Genomic DNA, 25,230 nt, shown 5'->3' on the forward strand with positions numbered 1-25,230 from the left:
AAATGCCTAATCCTCCCAGCTCTGCAGCCCAGCAGGAACAGACCCCTGGGTATACCACAGGAATATCAAGTTTACACCCCACAGTACTTCCTTGGTAAATTATAGGAGGGTCTATAAAAGCAGCAACAGTCACTCTTGAAGACAGTAACTCTTAAGGTATGCCAGAGCAGGGCATGGGTACTTCTTGCCTTTGAATCCACATGGACGGTGGAATGGGACTTGTAGCTCCTTTCAAGAATCACTTCATGTTTCTCAACCATACTGCCCACAGGCTCCATACAGGACCTGTACAGGAGCAGTGCAGAGGCCCTGAGCATTTTTTTAGTACTGCAGCTGGATAGAAATAGAATATTGAAAAATATATTTCCACACGGTTCACTTAAATGACATCTAGTGCTCCCCCGCTTAGCATCACAACTTCCAGTCATCACAGCACAACCGACTCCCTGGTACTGGGGGTTAGATTAAAAAATGATCATATTGGCTTCCTACGCTTTCTCCATTTTCTGTCTAATGCTATTCCAGTATCCGACAGGAGGGAAAACCTTTGTGGCTGATGAATGCAGACAGGCTGATATTAAGAACTGTGGAAGTTTTGTCAGCAAGAAACAATCAGGCTATCAATACAATATTAAAGAGAGAACACCTGGAGCTCTCCTGAGCTTTTATGAGAGCACAACCATGGCAAAGTGAATCCCCCCATCAATATAAAGCTGCCAAAGACAAATACTCATCATTACTGCTGCAACCTGGTAAGATGACGCACTGTGGAGAATACAGGTTTTGTCTACCTTGTAAATTTGCTATCAGTGTTTGCATCTTTTCCCATTTTCCCCATTTATGTAAGTTGCTTTCTTCATGATAGAATTACATGCATTTTCGTTACAGATAATGCCACCAGGGCATCCTAATTGAAGGACCAATGGCTTGGGGAAAAGCCATGCAGACTGGCCTGAGCAAATCACCTGTTTCTGCTCACAACGGGGCCAGAGTTGGGAGACACACTCCCAGACAGACAGAGCAGGCAGCTTTGCCCATGGGTGCCAGACGTCACTCTCCCTGCACCACTCGCTCCTCCCCTGCAGGGCAGAGGCAACTGGTTTCACCAGGAGCTGCTAGAGGCGCTGGCTCTGGCCACGATGTACAGGAAGGGAGAAGCATTCATCAGCACAACCAAAACCAGCCAGAAACACGACAGTTTGCCAGATCAATCACAGGAAGGCTAGGGCTGGAAGGGCCCCTAAAGATCATCTAGATCCAACCGCCCTGCATTGGCAGGGACACCTCTCACTAAGATGGGTCTGATAAACCGGATTTACCAGCTCCCTCTTAGCAGATGTCAATCTAAGTCAGAAAGATACAAATTGCCACGCACTGGGGAGGCAGAGCAGGTCTGTGCCCCGCTCCTCTGGGTGAGCACTCAGGTCTGCTCCACCACCGTGGGCTCAGAATGGGACACACACGATCACGAGCTCCAAAGGGACCAGAAAGGGCAAAGAGAGAGAGAACCACTCCTCATCCTGGTAAGTCTTCTGCTTTCCAGTGAGATGACAGCTTGAGATGTTGCTGCAGTAGGAAGATCCTATGACTTTCCTTATATTCTTGCTTAAAGAAAAATGTCCAAGTACAAGCAAAAAGATTTGCCATGAGCAGCCTCCTCTTTGGAGTCCTGATCTGAAAGCAGCCTGAGGTATTACCCTCTGCCTTGTTTAATGCTCCTTTAAATTCCTCCAGGCCTGCCACTGTTATTCTGCATTATTTTTACACTCCTCTTCTACAGCACAAGTTTAATTAGAAGTGCAACTTCAACTAATGTGTTCCTCAGGGAGAAGGGGTCAATGCATGTACACGAGGAATTTCTGATCCAGTTATGCAGGAAGGGAGGGATCTTCACTGACAACTTCTGACTGCACCGAAAAATTAACTCCCCTTTCCTGCACAAGTTTATAATGCAAAAGCTACAATATCAAATTGTTCGTGATTTCACAGGCACCAAATCAGTGTCACTGAGTGAAATCTCCCTCTTGTAACTTCACTTTTAATGAAAGACCACAGATGTTGGACTATATTTATATTACAAATTGATAAATGTTTCATAGTTTAGACTCCATCTATCTGGTTCATTTATGTTGACCTCAATATCTGAGCAAATTTTCAGTTGTTCTCATTCACAGTGGCCAAGACAGGCTCTGTGCCAAAACCTCAACATGACTTGCTACCCTCTACAGGGAAAGCCCACCACAGTCTTGCTGTTTACTGCTGAGGTGTTTTTCATTCTTTAATAATATGAACTGGAAAAAAAGTGCCAGCATAAAGCAGAAAGCCTCAGACCTGGCATCCTAGATTTCTAGCAGAAGAGCTTGCTGGGTGCTGCTGCTCAGCCCAGGAGAGCTCGAGGCAAAGGGCATTAAGTCAAACGAGGTACCCATTCCAGAACACCAACACACGCTCACGTCAAGAGAACATTTTTGGCTTTGGAAAACCTTTGTTGCCTTTTGCTTTGCTATCTCTTGCACATGCCAGCATGCATTGTGGTTCCCAACCATAAAGCAGGGCATGGGACGATGCTGCTGTCCTGCGGATGTGCTGACGGAGGAAAGCCCTGATCTCCCACTTTGGGAGCCTAGTGACTACAGAGCCCGGCCTGAGGGGATTACCCGTGTTGTTGAACAAGGTTTCTGCCTCCTGCTGCTGCCTGAGGCTGCTCAGAGCCCAGCATCTATCCCGCAGCCCCACGAGGATGCCCGTGGCTCCTCCACACCCAGACACCCGGCCCTTTGCTGCCAACAAACTTCACGGTCTCTTGTGCTGCAGCCAAAGCCTGACCCATGGCAGCTGTTTCCCACCTTCATGAACACCCAGCCCAAGGCCTGGTGTGTGTGTGGCCACGGCAGATGGTGTGACTGGGCAGGTGCATGAGTAGTTGTGTCAGAGCAGCTCCAGCGGCCCACGCTCACAGTGCCCCAAGAACAGCAGCACCGCAATGGTGCCATCACCTTCCAGCCACTGACACGAACTTTCCTGTTAAAATATTTGTTTTGCTTGCCCTCAGATGCAACCAAAGAATCCCATTATTCCAGATAAAATGAGTCTTCCTTTCCTACTTATATACTGAACTGATAAGGCTTAGAGCCATTCTGCTGAAAATCATAAACTCAACTTCTCTTCCATTCAGCTTGTGCAAGCCTGCGGCAACACTGATAATATTATTATGGAGACTATTTGCATAAGGAGAAATTTTTCTTTTGACTAAAAAAAAAGACTTTCTGTATTTCTTGGTCTGCTTGTGGTGGAGAGAACTATGGCAGTTTCATCACTACGCAGTTATCCAAAGATCTGAAATAACCACACCACAGGAATCTGCAAGAAGTCTGGGAATACATTATTGAACCACCTACGCTGCATCAGGGGATGCACAAAAAGCACTAAAAAGACCTCAAAGTTGTCCATTCCTTACAGAACTCCTCAGCAAGCAAACACAACATTTTCAGATATAAAAGGAACTTCTGATTTAGCACGTGAAGGGCAGAAGAGGTCTACTCTCTATGCCCAAGAATACCACCAATATGTATGAGGGAGAATGGGACCACATACCCTGACCCAGGCTGTGGCTTCTGGCTGAACAGAGGTTGCTGGTTCATGCAGTGCTGCCCAGGACACCCTCAGCTCCTAGCAGGCTTTGGGACACATCCCCTGGATTGGGTTTGGATTCTGTAATACTTTTGGAAAGTGCTCACTCAAACTATTTTGCTGAGCCTCTCTATAATAATCACATCTTCCTCCTGCTACTCAGATGATTAATGGCTGAATGTGATTGAAAACCTGGTGCCTTGCCCCGTTTTCCCAAACCTCCCCATCAAGAAACCTTATTCTGCTATTTTGAGAGGAGACCTCACCTTGCTGCCCATGCCATTAATTGAATAACTATCAGTTCCAATTTATTCCACTTGGCTACAGATTAGATTTCAGCTGGCTATTTCCAAGCCCTGCTTCAACACAACCTTATAAAGTTGCATCCCTTGGCTGATGCCACTTGTCAACCTGCATCTGTTCTTGGTGTATTAAAAGACAACAAAGCAAGAAACCCGCCAGCTTTTTAATGAACAGAACCCAATACATTTGGCTTTGCTCTTTTTGAGTTTATCGTTGCTTTAATGAAGACAACTGGCCTTGGTACTGAGGAGGCTCAGCCTGTCTGTCTTCATCCTGCAACTCCCTATTTACAGCAGAGGAAGTAAAACTGATCCCAGGAAACCCAACAGCATCAACATTGTCAGAACAAAATGCCTCAAAAATCAACGTGCAGAAATTACTACTCACACTTAATGCCTTTAACTATCTTGCAATGTCACTTACTGCCCACTTGTCTGGGTTGCCCCCCATGTCAACAGAGAAAGCCACAGAAGGAAATTCCCGTTGCTTAAGGAGTTATCACTTGGACAGATGGGTCTTTTAATATGTTCCCCAGAACCATGACCCTTTAGCAGTGGAACTCACCAAGCTTATGAAGAAAGTCACATGCTTAGGAAATGCTAGATTTTACTTTAAGGGGGGGTTAAAGTATTTTATTCTTAAACTTTTACCTATTTTTGCAGCAACTTTATTTCTGTCTGCTAAGGACATCTTCAAAAATGTTTCTTTTTTGGCATCTGTCCCTTCATTATATTTTTATTGACATGGTTATTTGCAACTCAGTTTGGTATCCTCATCAGACAACAGTTTCTGGAAAGACTGACCAGGACCTGCAGAATGAGCCTGATAAGGCCCTTGTAAGACAGTGGAGGACACCCACTGCAGAGTGAGAAGTGGAGAACACCTAGGAGAAATGGAAGATGGAAACAGAGGGAGACAGAATATGGGCAACCATCAGCAAGTTTCCTCAGAAGTGTCTCAGCACTGATCAGTGGCACACCACAGAATGAACAAAAACCTTTCACAGAAATGCTGCATCTCAGGCTTATTTGTTTTTGTACTTGCTAGAGAATCCCAATTTTTTGCTGGTGTAAAAGCTCTAAATATCCTTTGGGAAATAAATGTATTAGTGATGGAAAAGAAGCCATGAAACTCAACGCTGCATCCTTCATATAAATTAATCACTATACTGAATTTGCAAGGCATGTTTTCCAGCAAGGGCTGAAAGAAGATGCAATTAGGAAAACGACTGCCAAGTGAAAGCCTTATCTAGTCAGAAGAGGTTTATTTAGAATAGACTATCTAGAGAGAAGATGTGTTAGAATGCAAAACATTTTGTCCACTGTTTGCAATAAACTTAAGGATACTCCTCCCTAAACAGCCTGGAGTGGTGACTGGAGGGTTTCCCCAATGCTGGCTCTCCACTCCCTTCAGAAAAAAAACCCAAACAAAATCCCATCTCTTTCACTATAATTTCAGCTTCTTGTAAACTGTCTGCAAACCTTGCACCTCCCTATCTGTCATGAGGCCCATGGCCTCACCCCAGATCCCTGCAGGATGATGCTTCCTATTTGCATCCCTTGGCTGAGCACGGCAGGATAACACCATTCCCGGTGATAAAGAACATCCTTTGGCACCCCAGGCTGGTGAGAGCATCCTCCCCAGCCCAGCAACAGGCACCTCTAGTGCCAAGTTCAAACTGGTGTGCTGTGACTGCAGAATGATTTAATTCCTATTAGAGTGTAAAAACTAATAACAGTAAAATGTCATGATCATTTTGTACTAATTATGCATCTAATATATAATTAGCTGTGGACACATTTGACATTTTTGGTCATTAATTTCAGCAAGTGTTTTAAGCCTTGAACAAAACTCCTCTGTGACTACAACAACAGCTCCAACTTGGTGCTTACACCAACACTCACTAGCATTGGAAGGAGAGCACCCACCAACTCCAGCTCCTCTTCCTCTCACATGATGGGAGCTGCTTCCCAATGGAAGGGCCCAGCAGCAGCAGTACCTCGTGCTGAATTCGGCTCTGCACCTGCCACTGCTGTGTCAGTCAGTGGACAAAGTGTGATTTAGGAAGAGCATTTCTGCACACCACCTCTCTGCACCAAACCTGGATATTCAGACATAAATACGAAGCCGTGATAAATACTTTTCCCTAAATGTGTCACAAATTTTGTGTAAACCAAGACTTTAATTTTCCATTATAAGCTGTAGCTATTTTTAATGATAAAACCATTATATAAAATGAGGAAGACAAAACTCTGCATCTTACATATGCCTGCATCTCATTCTCTGCCTCGCTTAGAATTTTACTGCCTCTCAGCCTCCTTTCCCTCCAGCTCCAGCTCTAACATTTTGCCTGCAAGGTCTCAGGAATGAAGGAAAATAAGAAGGGAACAAATCTCTCCTAGAGGGTAGAGATGAACTCTGAAGCATTTCAGTTCAAGGATTACAACACGCACCTACAGTTAATGACCAAAAACATGTCTAACACTTAGAACGAAGGGACATATAAAAAGGTCACAAAAGGCCAGAATTAGCACCAGATTGAGCACTAAAACCAAGACAGAAAGCAACAGCTGTTTCCCTCCTAATTTACTCCATTAGGATCTTCTCCAGATAACATGCAATGTTGCTTGCTAATGAAGCATTTCCATCTTCTTGCCGTAGAGCTGGTAAATAAGCATCCCTGAGGTCAGAGGCAGGAACACAACTGCTCCTCCTGGGCAGGTTTTGTTTAATTTTATAAATCCCACTTTTGTCAAAGAGAAAATAAAAATCTGTCTGCAAACTCACAAGTAATTCTGACACAACTTAACTCCTCTTGTTGAGCTGCCTTTCCTGAATAGTGATGCTTTAACCTCACAGTGAACCCCAGTTTCCTCACGCTCATCCAAATGAATCTGCAGGTTTTAAACAGCTGTGTATGCACTGGGTAGAGCAATTTTTGAACTACAGGAGCAAGCCACAACAGACCTAAAATAACTCCCATATTGCCACCCCTGGCACTTCACACTCAATTGAAGGAATACCCCAAACCGCCTATACATGTCAGACCTCTCACTCCTTCATCCCAGCCGCAGTGTTGGCTGGGAGCAGCCCCAGACTGCAGCCTACAGTCAAGAAATAACCTGCAGAACCAAGCTCAGCAATAAAAGCTGCTTCCGTGTTGCTGCCCTGGCCAGCTGTGAGCAGATCCGAGAGCTGCAGTGGCCCAGTGAGTCAAAAATTTTGGAACTAATGCCTTGGACAGGTTTCCATCTCTCCAGCCTGTGAAACATGTCCTGAGACTGAAACCTCTGGCAAGCAAAGATATGATGCCACAGGCAGATGGTACCTCTTGGACAGAAATCTTCCAAAGCCCAGCAAAGGAGCCCTGCCCCAGCCCTCTGGGATCACCCTCACCACGAGACCGCACAGACACACGCAGCTTCTGAGCAAGACACACTCCTCCCCGTTGCACTACAGCTTAATTACAATGCTCTTTCAATTTTTCCTTCCATGGGAACAAGCTCTGTAATGAAAAGGCTCTATTAAAATGAAATGTAAAACATGGCATTAATTCCTGAGCCTGCACAGGCATGTTCATGGAGGCAGTGGAGCCCTGTGTGCCTTGGAGGGAGCCAGATCAGGGGTCAGCCGCAGTGGGACTCCCGATCCTGGTGCAGAACCGAGGTCCCTGGTGTTACCCTGTATAGACCCAACAGTATGTTGTTACTCAAATTTGAATTCAGATGAAAAATACTGAAGAGGAGGTAGAAACATGCTCTCTGCAGTAATTCAAGATGACTTTTACAGCAACACCAGCCTGAGGTGTATTCTTGCCATGACAGCACCAGCATCGAGATCTGACCATCTCTTGCCAGGCAGAATTTTGGAGAGAGAAATAACACGAGTCAATAGCACTAAGGTCAAAATGCCTTAATATACAGAAAAACACAAGCTTAAAGACAGGCCTGACTGACACTGATGGTAAAACTCACACAGACAGAAAGCCAACGAGAGCCAAAATGCCACGAAAGATGCATTTAGCTGCAGTGAGGTTAATGCCAACTTGCAGATTGTTTTTTGTTTTTTTTTGTTTTTTTTTTTACATTTAGACCAGGTCTGTGTCCTTCCTTCTCTATTCAGCTGTTTGCATATATGAAACCTCTGGAGTATTGATGACTGTTGGAACTGTGTGTGTAAAGACACATTCAGTCGTGTGATGGCTGCAAGTAGTGGGGGGCACAAATGGCCCCTTTTTGCTTTCTTTCAGCAGGAGCACTCGCAGCGCAGGGGAAAGATAGAAATGATTCTTCATTTATTTGAGCTGGCTTACATCTTGAAATGCTGCAAATCACACTACAGCAGGTGTGAGCATTCTGCAAGGCTATTAAAAGGAGGCTGTTGGTATCTTATTCATATGTCAGCATAAGAAACCTACTGTTACACATATTCAAAGGCGCTTAAGCATATAGATAAGATTTGAGGTGTAGCCTGTGCTGCAAATCTGTTTTCAGGGTTTCTTTTTGTATAGTGGAAGTCTTTATGGACCATTGTTACTGGGTAGGCTAGATACTCCTTGGCGAGTAAGAATGGCCCTTACAATTAATATTGCTACCAGCTAATTAGTCCAAGTAAGCAAGTTATTAGCAGCTCTGTTAGCTTCTATCCATAAAAAGGCTGCATCCTGTCTCATTAGTTTAGTTAAAAAAAAACCTATTCTGCACTGCCAGTGTGCAGCCTCATGGGGTGTTTGGGAGGGAGATCCCAAGTATTCCAAGCGCTCCCTCCGCACGGGAAGCAGCCTTGCTCCAGCTCCTGGGCACAAGCAATCCCAGACAGCCCTTAATTACACCCCTGTCTGTTATTCCTTCAACAGCATCCTGTCTCAGCACAGAGCAGGCTGGCCAACAGGAACAATCAGAGCTGCACAGGCTGCCAAAAAGGGGGCACCTCTTAACTTCCAAGCAGTTAACTTTGAAATCAAAAGTTAGGGTAAATTTATACTGATTTTTAAATATAATTATATAAACCCTTTTGAATAAACGAACACACAAAGCATGCTTTGTTTTGCCTGTACAAAATACATGCAAACACATCCTCTGCATGGCTGAGATGCAGCTGTTACATTCCACATCCCAGCATACAGTGAATTTTTATGCCTGAGCTATAAACCTCTGAAAAATGAGGTTTATAATAGAAACCCTGACACCATCTAAAATATAGCAGGACTATTGGGTGCTGCTGTAATATGGCCCTAATTTATAAACCGTGGAGGAATCCTGTTCCATTTTGAAACTTACAGACCGTAATCTAGAAAAAGCGTAAACCACAAGGAAAAATGGTCATGTTGTCCATGAGCTATAGTGTCTAGTCCATCCAACAATTCAAAAATCAAATGGGATGCCACAATATTTAGGCCACGCACTGAATCCTGGACTGTCACAAAATAAAAACATGGCATATCCTAGGATGGGAGTATATTTCATAAAGCTATGTGCCACTTCTTACGCCTCTGGGCAGTATTTTTTGAGAGAAAATTTTATATGAGAACACTAGAAATAAAGAAAAAAGACTAGAGGAACACAACCCAAACCCTCCAGTTCTACTTGACATAAACGTTTTTGCAAGAGAGCTTCAGTGTACTCCTGTTTAAATTGAAAAAAGGTGGCAAATCAGGCAGATTGTTTACTCACAGGAGATACAAGTTTATCACTAAACATTAGGAGCAAGCTTTTGGTGCTCTGAGCCTCCAGCTCCACTTTAAAACATACTGAGGAGATGGTAATCCGTGGGGCAGCACTCGGTCTCACTGCTTCGATTTGTTTTTCCACAGTATGCTGGACCAGAGACCTGTTAGAAATCTTTATGGTGCCCCTGAAATGCTAAGTAGAGGTTTCAACCTTGGTATTCCTGCTTGGAGAGACACTTTGTGCTTCTGTGGTCACCTCTGCCCTGGGACACCTCTCCCAGCACAGAACAGGAAAATAGAGCTGGGCAAATGGCTGGATAATAAAGACAGACCTGCTTGCAGTTTTGGGAAACAAATAGGAACATTTGGGCACAGTGGTCAGAAATCAAGGCAGCAAGCAAGGATTTCATCATTGCTGTTGCTTGCTTCCAAGCCTGGAAAAAGCCCCTCCTCCCCTACACATGGAAGTGAACTCCCCCGAGGTACTGGGATACCCCATTTACTGGTACTGGGGGATGTTACTGCACAGCAAGACGTGACACTTCAGGGGCTCACAGCTGTCAGGTTCACCCTGAAATTTTCTTTGTGGTCATCCTGGATTCCTTTCCTGCTTCCCCTAAACAGATTATTGCACTTTTCCTGCTGAAACTACTTCCCTGGAGCCTCACTACCAATCAAGCGCACAGTATTCCTGTTGGCCACATTGCTGCCCGTCAGTGTGGCAACACTTTACCCACCTCAGGCTTAGCCTCTGCTACCCAGGTGGACCCTCTGGTCTCTTCATTAGCAAAAAGTATGGTTCTTCTTGCAGGAGCCAGCAGCAGCAGCTTCATGTAGCCCCCTGTGCACTTGTGCTTTCCCTCAAAAACATTCTGGTGGGCACTGCAGAACCACCCCAGGCAGCACCAGGACACTGGGATCCAGGCGCGAGAGGGCCAAGCTCTTCATAAACTGTTAGCAGGCTAACGAGGGCATGTGCAGAGGAATAGGCACTAAAACTGAAACTAGATACAAAATAAATATTCCAGAGCTGGATTTCTTAAAAAAGATTTTGCTGAGCTATAGTTCCACATCAAATTTTTATTGAATACACTTCCTACTGAGAATTTGTGCACTAAAACCAGTCAAAATCATATGAGAGAAGTATAAATTTCATGTACAGCTTTCACTGCAAACACCCTTCAAGAGAAAAAGCTAAAGCATTTTTTAATCAAGCCATTCCGCATCCTCTCCTTCCTTTCCTCTGCAACACAAGTGGCAGGCTGGAAATCTGAACCCTGGCAGCCCCCAACCCAGAGCACCAGAGGCTGTGGGAAGCTGCTGCCAGAGGGATGCTCCATGGGAAGGTGACAGTGAGGGGGACAGATTATGCACCTTTGCCATGCCTAAAGACTGTCCAGGTCTACTTGAGTATCATAAAGCTATAAAGAAGCTGACATTTTAAGGCAACTGATTTCTTAGCTCATGATATTAACTCATGCAATCTCAAACCACTGTTAAAACCCAAGCCAAAGACTGCTTCTTTCTCCAAATTCAGAGGAGTTGTCTGTCCAAAAATTATGCCCGTCATGTTAATTCCTGAATCTGTAATGGATTCCATATTTGATTTTAGAACACCTGAAAACGAGGGTTTAGTTCCCTGGAAGGATGATGTTTCTCACTGTATAAGCAAGTTATGGATCACTTTGACCTTGGAAAAACTCTGCGATCAACGATGATATTACAAACAGAAAAGCCATTTTAGATGACTTCTTTTAGTAGCGTCCCAGAATCTAGCAGTCATAACTTCTTCTTCCCCCAACAACTACAAGGTGAACTCAGAAAAAAATCCCTTTCTTAAAGGTTTCCAGATTTGTCAGCATACTGTAAATATTAACAGGGTCTAAAATTGAGCACCTTTTGGAATTCAACCAGTCTTGGCCCCTGTGCTGTCCTAGACACTCACACACCTCATCTTTCCTGGGATATTGGATACCTGGGCTCCTGAGAGGAAAATGACACTGAGGAAAAGGTCAATTAACAGCAGGCAGGAGATGATGTCCCACAATAGTTATAATTACTGCTTATCAGAGTGCTTCACTGCACAGGTAGCAGCTTACAGGACATATTTGCTGTGTTTTTCCATGGAAAGAGGAACATAGCTACAGGATGTGAAGTTGCACCATGGAATGAGCGGCTTCCTGCACCAGCGCTGCTGCGTGACAGAAACCCAGCGCAGACACATCGCTGCCACCAAACCAGTGACCTTGAAAGATGTTGCATTCATTTTTCTTTCTGCATATTTGTGATGGATTTAATGTTCAATAAAACCGAAAGAATAACAGCATTTGAGGCTCGAGCTATTTGTGCAAGTGCCAAGCACTGCAGGCAGAGCTCAGGGCTGATTTCTGCACCTTGCTCAACCCATTCACAGCAAAACTGATGTTGTGGCTCTGTTCCCTGCACCATGGGCTGAGAAGGGGATTTATTTCCTATGCGGATTCCTTTTCCTACAGTTATATACTATGCACGTAAGGCAAATTTCTCTTGCCAGCACAAGCACTTCTGACCCAAGAAAAATACCATTTCTTGAAGCAACCAGGGTTGGTGGTTTTCTTTGTTGGTTTTGTGCTCGTTTTGTTTGTTTGTTCAAACAGTTCACAACTAAGAGTATTGTTAATTGCACTCTCCTGCCCAACTGCTGCTGGCAAGTGATGGACTGACACTGCCAAAAGCTTTCCTTCAGGTCAGAGCTCTTCCCAGCAAAAAGCAGGAGGTACCTTAAGCCTCAAGGCAGATTCAGGTCATGCAGACTGATCTTGTTCTCTGAATTTCCTCCCCTGACAAAGCAATAGCTAATCCATACTCACTTAGAAAACCATCTCGTTACAGGTGGCCTGACAGGTCGGTCAGGGCATTTAACAGCCATTGGTACTGATAAACCCAGCACTGGTGATGGCAGCCAAACATCTTTCTAACACGAACATGGTCCTGCAGGTCTCTGAGAACTGTGGGCAGAAAATACTTGGAGGCAGGTGACTGAACATCACCCGGGCCATCCTCCTGCCACTCAGCCTAGTAGTTAAGTGCATTATTTTCACTTGCTGCAAGATCAGAAACACTTTCAACCTTTCTCAGGAATCTTTGCAATTTTTGCTTGTAAAAGGAGGACAATATGAAGACATATTCAATCCCACAGACTTGTTTTGAGCTGGTTACATTATCGCAAAACCTCATTTCCCAGGAAGAGGCCATCCCATTTTACAGACTAAACTGATAAAAACCTCAACCTCTATTTTACTCTATCTAAATGGTGCTTTCTTTACTGCTGATGGCTAATAACTCCAGTGCAAGCTAGCAGGCTGTCACATGACATACATCTTGTGGCAGTGCAAGGAGCAGACGCAAACTGGCTGACATTTAACTGAAACAAACGTATGGTAAGAAAAATCTTGCACTTTCTCCTTGACGCAGAAAATTATGCCCTGAGGTCTGAGGCTTGTTCAGAAGGGAAAGCCATTCAAGGTCGTTCTCCTCTGGCTTTTGCCCCTTGACTAATATGTTAAAAAAACCCGAACAGCGAATGATCTCGCAGGGGTGTCTGCAGGCAGCGCTCCCACAGCGTCAGAGGTAGGAGCACCATTTTACAGCGCACACTGTGAACTCGGGGCTGTTTTTAATACCCCTCACTGACTTTCACCAAGGGTACTGCACCATCCATATGGTGAGAGGGATGTAGTGGTAAAGGTGACACCCACGGGAGGGGATGGGGGGTCCTCATGCCAGTGGGGCAGGGCAAGGCGGAAAAGGCATCGCCACGTCTTCAAGCAGGGACAGGTGCCAGCAGCGCAGGACATCAAGGCGGCTGTTCCATAGAAAGCGAGTAGACAAACTTCAGAAATAAAATACACTTTTGAGAATAAAACCAACTGGGGCAATAAGGGAGACATTCATGTAGGCAGAAGGACAGCAAGAAAAGCATTCAAAACTGCCAGCATGTGGGAAATGATTTATCCAAAACACTTATAAAAGTGTATCTTAACAGATAAAATAAAGAAGGGGGATAACTCACTGCAGGCCAAAATACTGCATATTAAAAGAGAAAAATACTGTGTTCAAAGGAGAGACTTCAGTCCTGGCAGCATCTGCTACAAGTCCTCCACTGCCCACACCAAAGCAAACTCCAAATCTCTAAATTCAAATTGCAGTTTGCTTCACTACAAAACTTCCAACCTAATCCCCAATTATGCCTCTCTGGCAAGGATGGAACTTCAGCCAATGGTATAATACATTCACAGACACCTGCAGACCTAATAATTGACCAGGGAGGATGTGGATGAGATCAGCAAAATTGCTGCATTGCTACTGCAAGCCTCAGTGTCCTACACCAGGAAACAGCCTTGCTACTGCAAGGTGCATAATTTAATAAACCATTAACTCAAACCTGAGGTGAAGTAAATTCAGTGTACTATATATTTCAAAATAGCATTAGAATTCAATTCAAGTGTCACCAAAAGCTTAATCCTCACTGTACAGAGCATATTAATAAGTGTCTTGGAGCCTGCAGTTTGATTTAATTTCCAGCTGAGTTGTGCTGTCACATCACTGCCATCCCTGCCGTGAGGACACCTTGGTGACAGCATCACTGGTCCAAACTGGAGCAGACTCCAGAAGATACATGATCCTGCTTTCCAGGGTCTGCCTGGGCACAGAAGTGCGCAAACACTCTGGATTCCAGTCATGTAAATCGTGGGTGCCACCATTAAGGTGTTGATGTTCCCCAGTGATGGTGGGACCCTCAGTAGGGTTCCCAGGCTCTCAGTAGGGCTGCTGCCACCAAACCACCACCGAGATGCTGCTTTCCATCCCGCCATCAGGCACACAGTGCAGAGGGTGCATCATCTCCACCAAGAGCCAAACCCATAAAATCTTTTATCCATTTGCGTGGCAGTCGGCCGTGTTTTGGGCTTTTTCATGTCACCCCTGCAATAACTCCTCTTGATTAGCAAGCCAGGCACATCCCACAGCAGTTTGGGAAATGCATCTCTTCTATAAATGACAACAGATTATTTAAGCAACAGCTAAAGCACTCTGACTGCTTTTTAGTTTGCTCGCATTAGCGTCAGCCTCCTCATATATCTAGGGAACGAATCCGGGATTTTCTTTAAAATGGTGGAGAGAGATACAAAAATAGCAGACTACTCATCTAAAATAAAGTTATGTGTTTGAAAGGGCTGGAAATTGTTTTTTAATCATTGGCGTCTTTCTTCTGGAATATAATCTGCTGGCTATACATTTTGCTTTTCTATCCAATTTCTCAGGAAAATGCAGCAAGTGTGTTAATAAATAATTTATAAAAACATTACAAAAGACAAAGCACTCCTGCTAAAATGTTTCCAGCCTCTGAGATACCAGTTCATTTGTAATCCTCTCCGCCTCCTCTTTGCTGGAACATCAGCCGAGGGTTATTGCTGCCTTTCTCTGCAGTCCTACTTTGCTCATCCTGCAGGTGTCAAAACACATCTTTGTTTTGAAGGTATCCAGACTGATAAAAGGGTACGGCCCAGCCAGAGTCACGAGCTCAATTTTATCTACTACAGATTTGTCACAAAAAACGTTTTTCAGGGAAACAACATCCTGATTTATTTTCATTGTCTGGCGTGCGAGGATGGGTGTAAAATGCAGACACGCTGCTGGCTCTCCTGAAAGAGAGGGCTCTTGTAGGTGCTGTTCCTCCAGTGTTTTGTCCTTCCTCTGCAGCAAACGGGATCTCCTCTCTGTGAAACTAAACCAGAGGATTTTGGAGCACGGTGCACAGGATGGCTTTGCTCTTAAGAAGAGGAAGACGACGGCTGGGAGGAAGGCAGCATGTGACGAGCTCTGCCAGATGGAATTTAATTTTACTGAAGGTGAAGACTCTATAAGAAGCAAACATTAGTAAGCAAGTAAAATGTGAAGGAGGAAAAATCCAGCAAAACAGCCTTCAACTTGAATAGACTGTGTGCATGTCTGTATTTAAAAACAAACTGTAGGACTGAGGATTAGTTTCAATGGATGCAGCCTTGGGACAAAGCCTTATTGGTTAGACATGTGACAAAAAAAAAAAAACAACCAACCAAAAAAAACCCCCACAAAACCAAAATAATGAAAATAGGAAACAATTACAACAGAGTTAACAAAGCCTTGGAATTTCAGTTGGACTGAGCAATACTTTTTGCACAGCTCCACTGCTTCCAAGAGTATTTCTAATCTGTAATGAGTCCCGAATAACATGACGGGACCTTCGGACAGAGCTGGCGAGAAGATGAAAGGGCAGAAAGGAGAGAGCAGTCCTAGAGAGACCACACCAGAGGAGTACTAAGGAAGCCTGAAAAGGATATCTACAACTTTTTCATTCTCCAAAACCACTTTTGCACAGGGAAACATGGTGAAGCCCAGCAGACCAACTGCTGTATCCCATCGACTCCCAGCTGGAGCGGGTATCAAAAGTGCTTTTTCTGCCACAGCTCAGAGATAAATTGATGCAAAAGACAATTCTTCTGTCCTGGCCATGACATGTGCTCCAGACATGCTGTCTTCTCTCACAGCATAGCTCCATGGGCATACATTGCACTAAAAATAGGAATCTGAGGCAATTAAAGCAAGCCTGCTTAAAAAGTTTGTTCCTTAAATACCCACCTGTGGGTGGGAGGTTCTTGCCTGGTCCTACAGAAATAATCCTTTCCAAAGAGATGCCCGTGCTGAAGAGGCACGAAGGTGGATGTGTCTGTCTGACAAAAATCACCAGGGTTCATATTTGCATCTCCCCATCACACCATTACCAAAGGAGATGCCCAGCTCAGATCCGAGGAGGTCACTGGAGAGTATTCCAGCAGTCAGGGAACATCTGAGCCTTTAGAAATGTGGCATTTTAAACATGAGAAAGGTAGGGCTTTTTCTTCCTTTTGACCTTGTTCCTGGCTGCAGGTCAGGAAGGCAGGAGGTTCTCTGTCAGTTCAGTACCGTGGTCCATCTCAGCTGGGGCTCTGAGTGCAACATGGTCCATGTTTTCTAGCAGAAGTAAACCCCCAGATACCCACAGCCTCTGACCATGTAGTGACAACAAATGGAACATCACACCACCTTACTTTTTATTGCCTTCTGGATTTTCTTTGCTTTATGGCAAGCACTCAGAAATAGCCTGTGCAAGGGGGCACAGACTGTGCCAAAGTAGTGTGGAAGGCCACAGGTGCCAAAGTGCCTCCCACAGATCCTGAGTGACACCACTGCTGTCCCCCTAGTGGGATCCTGGACCTCGGGCTGCTCTGTGGCTGCCCCAGGGTGACCCAGCCCACCTGTGCTTGTTGTCACCGGGGCACGCTCGGGATGCTAAACTAGGCGAGCGCCAGTTGAGGGACCTGTGTCACACTCTGAAATACTTCAGCACACACCGACTTCATCATACAGGCTAAAACGCGCTTTGGGAAGATGTGCTAGTGTAGCAGTACCGGCTTGTACTCCCGTTAGAAGGAACACAAAGGCTCGTTATGCTGAGAGCTGACCTCACACCTTGCTCCCCAACAATATGGGACCTATGTGAAATGCCCACATGCAGAACATGATCTTCAGTGTTTTATTGCCCAGTCATTTCTATTTTACCCAAATTAAAAATAAAAAACCATTACTAAGCAAAAGTCTCAGGAATTTTTATGAGATCGTAATGCTTCCAATTTCTGTTGAAAAAGACCAAAACCCTCAAGCTATCTGTAGCTCCTCTGGCCAGCGACATGGAAGATGCTGTTGGCACAGCACAGGCTGCTCTGCCAGGGCCCCAGCACTAAGAGTTGGGAAGGTTCTTCTCTCACTTAGAACACAACAGAAAATTCACAAAAAGTTTTTAGCATGATCCTATAGCACAGTTTATGCACTCCTTAATTAAGGAAAAGGGCAACACTTTTTTTCATGTCTTACTTCCCATAACCACAGCACCTTAACAGCAGCACTAAAAAAGATACCAGAATTTGCCAAAGGTAAGATGGAAAGCAGTGACTGTCCAACAAACTCAAGAGTCTCTGGCTGAATGGCACAAGCGTGGAAGAGAGCAAGAAACACATCCCTACTATCCACAGGTAAAGACGAAGCCCATCCCCCGGCAACCTCTGCAAACAGCAGCCAGGCCCAGGAGCCTGGCAGCTAGATTAATTTTAAATTCCTGGGGTGCCCATTACCAGTCCACAGAAGGGAATGCTGCATTTTGCTACTCAGCTGTGCCAGTGTTTGAAAATTGTGTCTATTTGAGAGTCCACATTTTCCCTGTGTTAGTTATTATGAGTACAAACAGGGTTTTTTTCTTCTTTTTCCATTGACAGAAAGCCTGGTGCCATTTGGAAGGTCTAAACAGGCGCAGGGTGGGTGCTTGTACACATTCCTACTGGTAGACAAATCAACAAACCTGGGGTGGTGTCTGTGTGCTGAAGTCTTCTCAGGAGTCTGGGACCTGCCATCACTCACATGTAAAAAAAAAAAAAGGCTCCAGCAGCACTGCTCTGCACTTGACTAACTGGAAACAGCTCGGGCACTTTTGCTTTTAGGAGGCTACCAGGTAATGCAAAAAAATAGTTAGAAAACCGCTACTGAGGGGTCCTCCCCACCACGCCTTGCAGAGGTCAGCTACATATTCAGCCCTGTCCTTTCCTCTGTCTCTCACTCAGAGCATGATCCTGTATCTCCAGAAATCATAAAGCTGACAAGAAAGTATGAAAACCCAATATAGAAAAGCACCCCCACCACCTTGGCCACCATCCCTCTCCTCAGCTCCAAGGGGTCCATAAGAGCTGCCAGTGCCCAGGGCTGGACTGTCTCCTGCAGAGATACCTCAACACTTCCTCAGCAATTGCAACATCTACCAAAAATATTAAAGGCGTTTGGGCTAAGGCAGCATTTAAAATCCATTATAAAAAAAACTTGAAATGTCTCAAAATGTAAAACCCCTTCAGAACAGAGAGAAGGACCCTTGGTTCAGTGCCACCACGACAGCTCAGTGCAAGCCCATGGCCACAGCCCCTGCCCATGCAGCAGAACTACTGGTCCCAGAGCACTCTGCACACTGGTGGGTCATGCTGACTGGTTTTCATTTCTCATCCCTTCGCCCAGCCTGCAGGGAGAAGGCACGTTCTGTCAATCATAAACGACAACACAAAGTTGTTTAAGTAAGACATCAGATACCGCCAGATAATTAATGGCTACAGCACAGCAGAAATGCACAAGAGAGACTGCTGGGCTCTGACTGGTTTGAGTCTTGGCCTTGATGTTGCAGAAGCTAGTCAGAAAAGATCGAGAACAATTGCATGGGGATTTTAATCAATATCTAACCTGACAATAGGATTTGGAAGAAGATCATCCCATAAAACACAGGCAGCACTGCAGACTAATTGCATTTACTTCTTATTGACCAGAGACTCGCAGGCAGAGCTCCATGTCCCAGGAAGGTACTACATAACCCTCTAAAAAAAGTAAAAATCACCCTTTTGCCTCTGTGAACTAAAAAGCTAAACATTTTGTGGGAGGTTAATGTTAAACATTGCCCTGTCTGTACCTGTTCCGGAGTATCAGTCATTCATTGTGTGGTGTTTTAGTGGAAGACTCTGAAGCAAGTGCACAAATTCCCTTTCTCCCTCTCTCTGGTCTCACTGTTTAACTGAACAGAAATGTTGTGCAGACGTGAGAAAAGCGTCATCTATTCTTGGCCAGCTCTTTCCTCCCCGGCTGCATAACCTTGCGAGCATGACTGAAGGATGCCCACTTGTGCTGAGGAGATGCTGTCTTGAATCACAGACCCCTACTCCTCCCACAGCAAAGGCAGAACGTGTCCTTGTGTCTGAACACCTCCTTGTGGATGTCACATACTGATGTCCTGCACCACATTTTATAAACAGGCCATAAGAGATGTACTTCACATCCATTCATCTCAATCCAAAGCAATTAGCAGGGCAAAGACAACACCTAAACGTTGACACAGACCCTCTGAAAACGAAGGAGCCAGAGCTTAGGGTGCAGGTATGAAGGTGCCATGGTGCTGCAGTGCAGCTCATTAGGTCTCAGCTCACTAACTGCCACAACAGCCAAGTCCAGCACTACCTCCAGGTATCAGCAACAACAAAAAAATACAAAGCTCAGACTGAAAGAGGGATGACTTATGAGGGGAGGATCTTTGGGGGGAGAAGCACAGGCTGGCCAGCCCACAGCCCCATGCAGTACCGGCACCACCGCGAGCTCCCGGGTGGAGGGAGGATGCCACCATCTGTCACGGGACTGGGAGAGGCTGAACGAGGCGAGCGGCTGCCTGCGTGCACAGAGAGGTTTGCCTGGGTTGGGAGCACTGAAGGAGCAATGCCTTCTTTAGGTGCACCTCCACCCTACTGCCCCTCCTGCAGCATCAGCCCACCACAGACACAGGCCAGAACCTCAAGGGGCTGCGGGGAAAGGCACTCAATGTCTGTGGTGTGAGGGCTGTGAGGAGTCACCGCTTTGCTCCCTGGAGCTGAAATGCTGCTCCCACCGCCGCAGAGAAGCGTGTTCCCCTGTACTTGCACCTGGCATTTATATGCAGAGGATGCAAACATAGCTGAGACACACACAAACATCACAGAGGACAGTGATGTTTTGTGCATGTTCCCTTTCACTACAGCTTCTTTTTTAATATAGAAGTGCAATTACAAAACTGAGGGGAAAAAGGAATTATTTTCCACTTGCTTGTTGAAACAGATGTCACTTTCCTCAGACCTGTTTGTTTTCAAGACTGCAGGGGTTTAATCTTTAAAACAATAATATTATTACTGTATGTGTCAAATGCTGTTTTCTAACAAAAGAAAACAAATTGCTTCCACTTTGTAAGCAAGAATAACCAGTCAATAATATAAACAAATATATAAGCAAACATCCACTCCAGGCAAATTCCCACACATGAAGCTGAGCACACCTGTGGCAGTCCAGGAGCCCTGAGGGGACCAGGCCACCATCCAAACCCCACAGAAATTAGAGGAGAACTCCACTTGACTCCTCCAGGGCTTCACTGTGGCCACAACAGTCAGAAGAAAAATCACTGAGTTACCAAAAAAACCGACCTCCCTCGAGACCAAACTCCCCACTGGAGTAAAGCAGATCCACTGCAGGCTGGACAAGGTTCACCCCAATTCCAACATTGCCACAGGACCGATTCCTCCCCACACCACCATGTGCCAGCACAACAGTCGGCTTCAGTGCCACCTCACTTCAGAAGTGGAAAAAAACCGAAAACCTTAAAAATCTCACTTGGACCAACTCTTGGTTGAGGAAACGTCTGAGCTGTCATCAGCTCTGTATTTGCTAGAAACCCATCCAGAGAGCACGTACCATAACTTGAACAGAGACACGCAACTAAGGAAATCCCCATCACCATCAGACAAAAATCCCCCCAAAGCACTGGAGGAAGAAGCTGCCAACCTCCCAGCCAACTCCCCCAGCTCACCATCCTACCTGCAGAAGCCAGTAGCACCTTCTGTGAAATGTGGGGATGATGGAGGAATGGACGTAGCATCCGTACAAGCACTAGGGAAACAAAAAGAGAGAAAACAGAGTGGGGTTAGTGAAGGAAGCCATCTCCTGAGGAGGCAGCACCAGGGACAGGACCAGCAACAGCCACCAGAGAACATTGCTTCGGAAGTTGGTCCAGGGCTGGTAACCATCCAGCACCAGATCAGAGCACCCCAACATGTTTTTTAAGCATTGCTACAGTTCAGCACAGAGTGGGGTTCGATTAGCTGCACTTTAATCTTTGCTTCAACATATTTTTATTTTTTAAAGAACGTAACACAAACATCTCTTTTCCATGGTTTATTACCTGGGAAGGTATACTGAAAATAAAGTGTTTGTAAAGTGAAAAAATTGCTGTCAAGTATGTTATACAGCAAAATGCCAAAATATCATTGCTTTACTTTCTTCTGTGTGTTTGGGGTTATTTTTAATATGTATTTTAGATGAACACTGCTTCTCAGATTAACTGATATCAGTAAGGCTGAGGAATTCTTTCTGCAGGAAAAAATAAAAATTCCAGTATGCTAAAACTTTTCAACACTGCTGTCAGTTGGCAGCTAAGCCCAGTGCAAACACACAAAACTGGTTTTCATTTAAAAGATCCTGGTACAATTCCTGTCCATAAGATCAGTTTATTATTAAGGAAGTAATAATATTCTCTGACCCTGCTGGCTGGGGGGATGGGTGTGTGTAAAATGATACACCCTCCCACAGCGAAGGGGATTAGTTTTCTTTAAATGCAAGATTGCAACAGCCACGCAATCTGCTTGCAGCGTTCTTCCCTGAGGATGGTGGGCCTCATGGATTTTAAGAACACCAGTATTCTGCTGTTACAGAAGGAAAGGACAAATAAATCCAACTACAAGGGATTTTTAAGAGGAATTTCATGGAGGCTGGACAGGGCTGGAGGGGGTGACCCATGCTGGTGACACATTATCCCAGCACAGGGCACACAGGAGCTGTGCCTCCGCCCCCGGGCACTGCTCACAAGGTTGCCCTGAATTAAAATGGATTTAAGGGCTGCTGGCTGCTACCACCAGGTTATTTTTGAAATACAAATGACAAAGATTAATGGTGGGTTTAAATATGTCAGCATACATTACACACACACACAAAAAAACGGAGTAAAAAATAGAAGGGAATAAACCCTGCAAAAAAAAAAAATCCAAAGAAAAGCTTAACATTTAAATCCCACCACTCAGCCTGGGGAAAAGCAGACCCTGTTGGTTTAGGATAATCCCTGACAGCAACTCCCAACTGCACAGCACCAGGGCCTGGCTAAAGGTCTTTAATGTTCAGTTCTGCTGACTCAGCTGGTCCCAGAGCTTCCAAAAGTAGAAAAGGTGCCACATCTTCCATCCCACCAGCTCCCAGCGGGGATGGGAAAGCTGCTCCAGAGCCCATCACTTGAGGAGCCTCCGCAACAGCAAAGAACGCCCACAGCCCCCCATGCAATATATATACACATATATCTCAATATCTATCAGCATATATCAGCACACCCCGCCTGCCTCACAACCCCGCTTTGCTGTGAAGTCGATCGAAACTTCACCGTGATTAACCAAAAAAGAATGACAAGCACTAAGGCTCCTTGGAGCTTGCTGCATTTAGCAGGTAGGAAAGCTGCTGTCTCCAGATCTGTCTCGCATATAATTCCAGAGGTGTCAATAATGAATTACATAAAAGAATCCCACCTCTGTGAAACCGGTTTTCAACATTTCAGCAAACCATTCAGAAAATCCTAATGGTTCAGAGAAAGAACAAAGCAGCCAGAACACAGAGGTGATTTTTAAATCTTTCTTTTTTTCCTCTCCTGTTGCTCAACATGAGAATGTCTTTCTAGGTTGACTTTTTGGGGCTGGATGTTCTAACTGGATCAGCTGGGGTGAAGGAGACCCACATGTAAGGAAGCCCCTGGCCTTGCAGTGAGAGTAGTGGGGGGCACAGTGTGTGCACCCAGAGATAACACAGCTGCGGATGCACCACGGGGGAGAAACACCCAGAAAACCCGGCTTCTGGAGTAAAGAGGAGTGATGGTGGCAATAAAAACTACATTAATTTTCAGATAAAAAGGCATTAAAAACTTTTAAGATAGAAATAGAAACCTTAGAAATCTGAGCTTCATTGTTTTGGAGGATTTTCAAGGTTAATGAGTAAAGCGCTGTTAGCTGACACACAATCTCAGGGCCGGTGGCAGGGCGGGTTCACAGGCAGAAGGTGCAGGGGGATGTTCGGGGGCTCCAACACAATGAACACTCTGCCCCCCACCCGGCCAGGGCACCAAGTGCCGGGTGGGCAATGGCTCAACACACGGTGCTGAAAGTAATTAGGAGAACAGAATTACCCACCGGCTGGCCTTAGGAGACAGGTAACCAGGGCACACTTAATGCCTTGAGCTAAAACAGCCTTTAAAATGAATTCTTGCTCAAAGCAGGCAAAAGGGGTTTCATTTAGCCAGGTTCTTTTTTTTTCTTTTTCTCTTTTTTTTTTTTTTTCTTTTCCACTGGGGAGGTGAAATGCAGAGGCCTGTGTGTCTGTGGCTATGTTAATGCCAGGCTGGGCACTCAGCCAATGCATTAAGTGAAATCGAATTCCTGAAACCAGCTTTAATCAGCAGATTTTTAAGGTTAGAATGACTCTCTCCTCTGGAAGGCTTGCCAAGGTTAATTCTGTCCTGAGCAGGCTGAATTAATGGGCTGGACAGGGGAGAGCATTTTTTTCCATGATTCTCTTTCAAGTTTACAAAATCTCCAGGAGAAAAGAAATGGCATTTCTGAGGCGTCTGAGGAGAAACACCACTTCAGCAGGTTATCAATGTCTGGTTTGAGAGCAGAGCCGAGATCTGAGCTCCCATGGGAGCTGCACAGAATGGGATCTGCACTGGAGTGGGATAAGCATCAGCCCCCAGAGAAGCTCCAAGTGGCCATGGCCCTCACACAGACCCTGGCCCCCAGGGATGGCTCTTGTACCCACTGCCATAGTGGGGTATAAGCACCTTCCTTGCTCCACGAGAGCCAGGGCCCTGTCAGTTCCACTTCATCTTGCACCTTTTTAAAATCGATGGATAATTAAAGAAAAAAGGGCCTTCCGTGGACAGAGGGGGAGAGCTGTGCAATTACAGCTGCCTACCCTTCCATTTACATGCAGCCCACATCTTGCATTATCAAACTTCTGAAAACCAGAGGGGGGGAGGAAAAAGCAAAGTATTAGTGAATTTTTTTACCCTGAGCTCCTTAAAGTAATTGTGGCTTACTTTAAAATAATACAATAATGCTGAGGTGTTCTTCCTTAACAAGAACACCTTGGGAATGGAAATAGGCAAGCAAAAGAATAAAAAATTCAAGATAGGGTTGGACAGGCTTTGAAATTTTTCTCCCCGGTGAGTTACACTAGTGGATATTTAAAAAAAAATAAAAACTGCCTAGATTTTGTTCAGATTCTCACACTGAATTCCCAATTCCCTTAATAAGAAGCTAAATCAATCTTTAGAGAACAAACCATGTAAGACCTGTGGCTCTAAATTATTAAAATATACTTGAGTAATTTTATGGTGTAAGGATTCCACTTCCAATAGCCCAGCAGCCTGCAGACATCACAAGTAGGATCCACACGGGTTATTTTGGAAAAAAAGCCTGTGCCCTCTGCCCACAGGCTTAATGGGAGGCAGGGATGGAGTGAGCTCCTTGCTCATTAGAAGAATCATTTCCAATCTTCTTGGAACTGACTTCTCTGCATTTGATACAAATAATGACCAGAGAAGTTTGTTAGCTGCTTGTAGTAACACATTTGTTTTACGTCTAGGAGCTATTTTCCATCTCCATCTGTAACAAGTACTCATGACATTATCTGGTGATCTTCTCTGACAGGGCAGAGCATGATTGGGAAAAACAAGGCAAGGGAAAACCTCACGTCTCTAGCATGAGCCGCCTCTTGGCCACCAAATTAGCAAGCACTGGGGAAAGCCCTCAGATTTTATGTGTGTCACCTCTCTTTTCAAACAGCCCTGAGTAAGCGCCCTCCAAGATCGGGTTATCTTGCAGCAGATGGTCCTTCCTTCAGGACAGGGATGCCAAAACTACAGACACATTCCAAATCCATTT

The 25,230-nt window shown here is 45.1% G+C and overlaps 1 protein-coding gene across 7 annotated transcripts in view; it reads right to left on the reverse strand.

Moving 5' to 3' along the window:
- Positions 1-25,230, reverse strand: part of CAMTA1 (calmodulin binding transcription activator 1) — a 256,449-nt gene that overhangs the window by 96,551 nt on the left and 134,668 nt on the right. For all 7 annotated transcript variants that reach the window (XM_051637665.1, XM_051637659.1, XM_051637661.1 and 4 more), the window contains one exon: positions 21,074-21,145. In XM_051637665.1, the coding sequence (XP_051493625.1) occupies positions 21,074-21,145 (72 nt within the window). The remainder of the gene's footprint in view (positions 1-21,073; positions 21,146-25,230) is intronic.

This window comes from Apus apus, chromosome 20 (genome assembly GCF_020740795.1).
Source record: "Apus apus isolate bApuApu2 chromosome 20, bApuApu2.pri.cur, whole genome shotgun sequence".
Lineage (NCBI taxonomy): Eukaryota > Metazoa > Chordata > Aves > Apodiformes > Apodidae > Apus > Apus apus.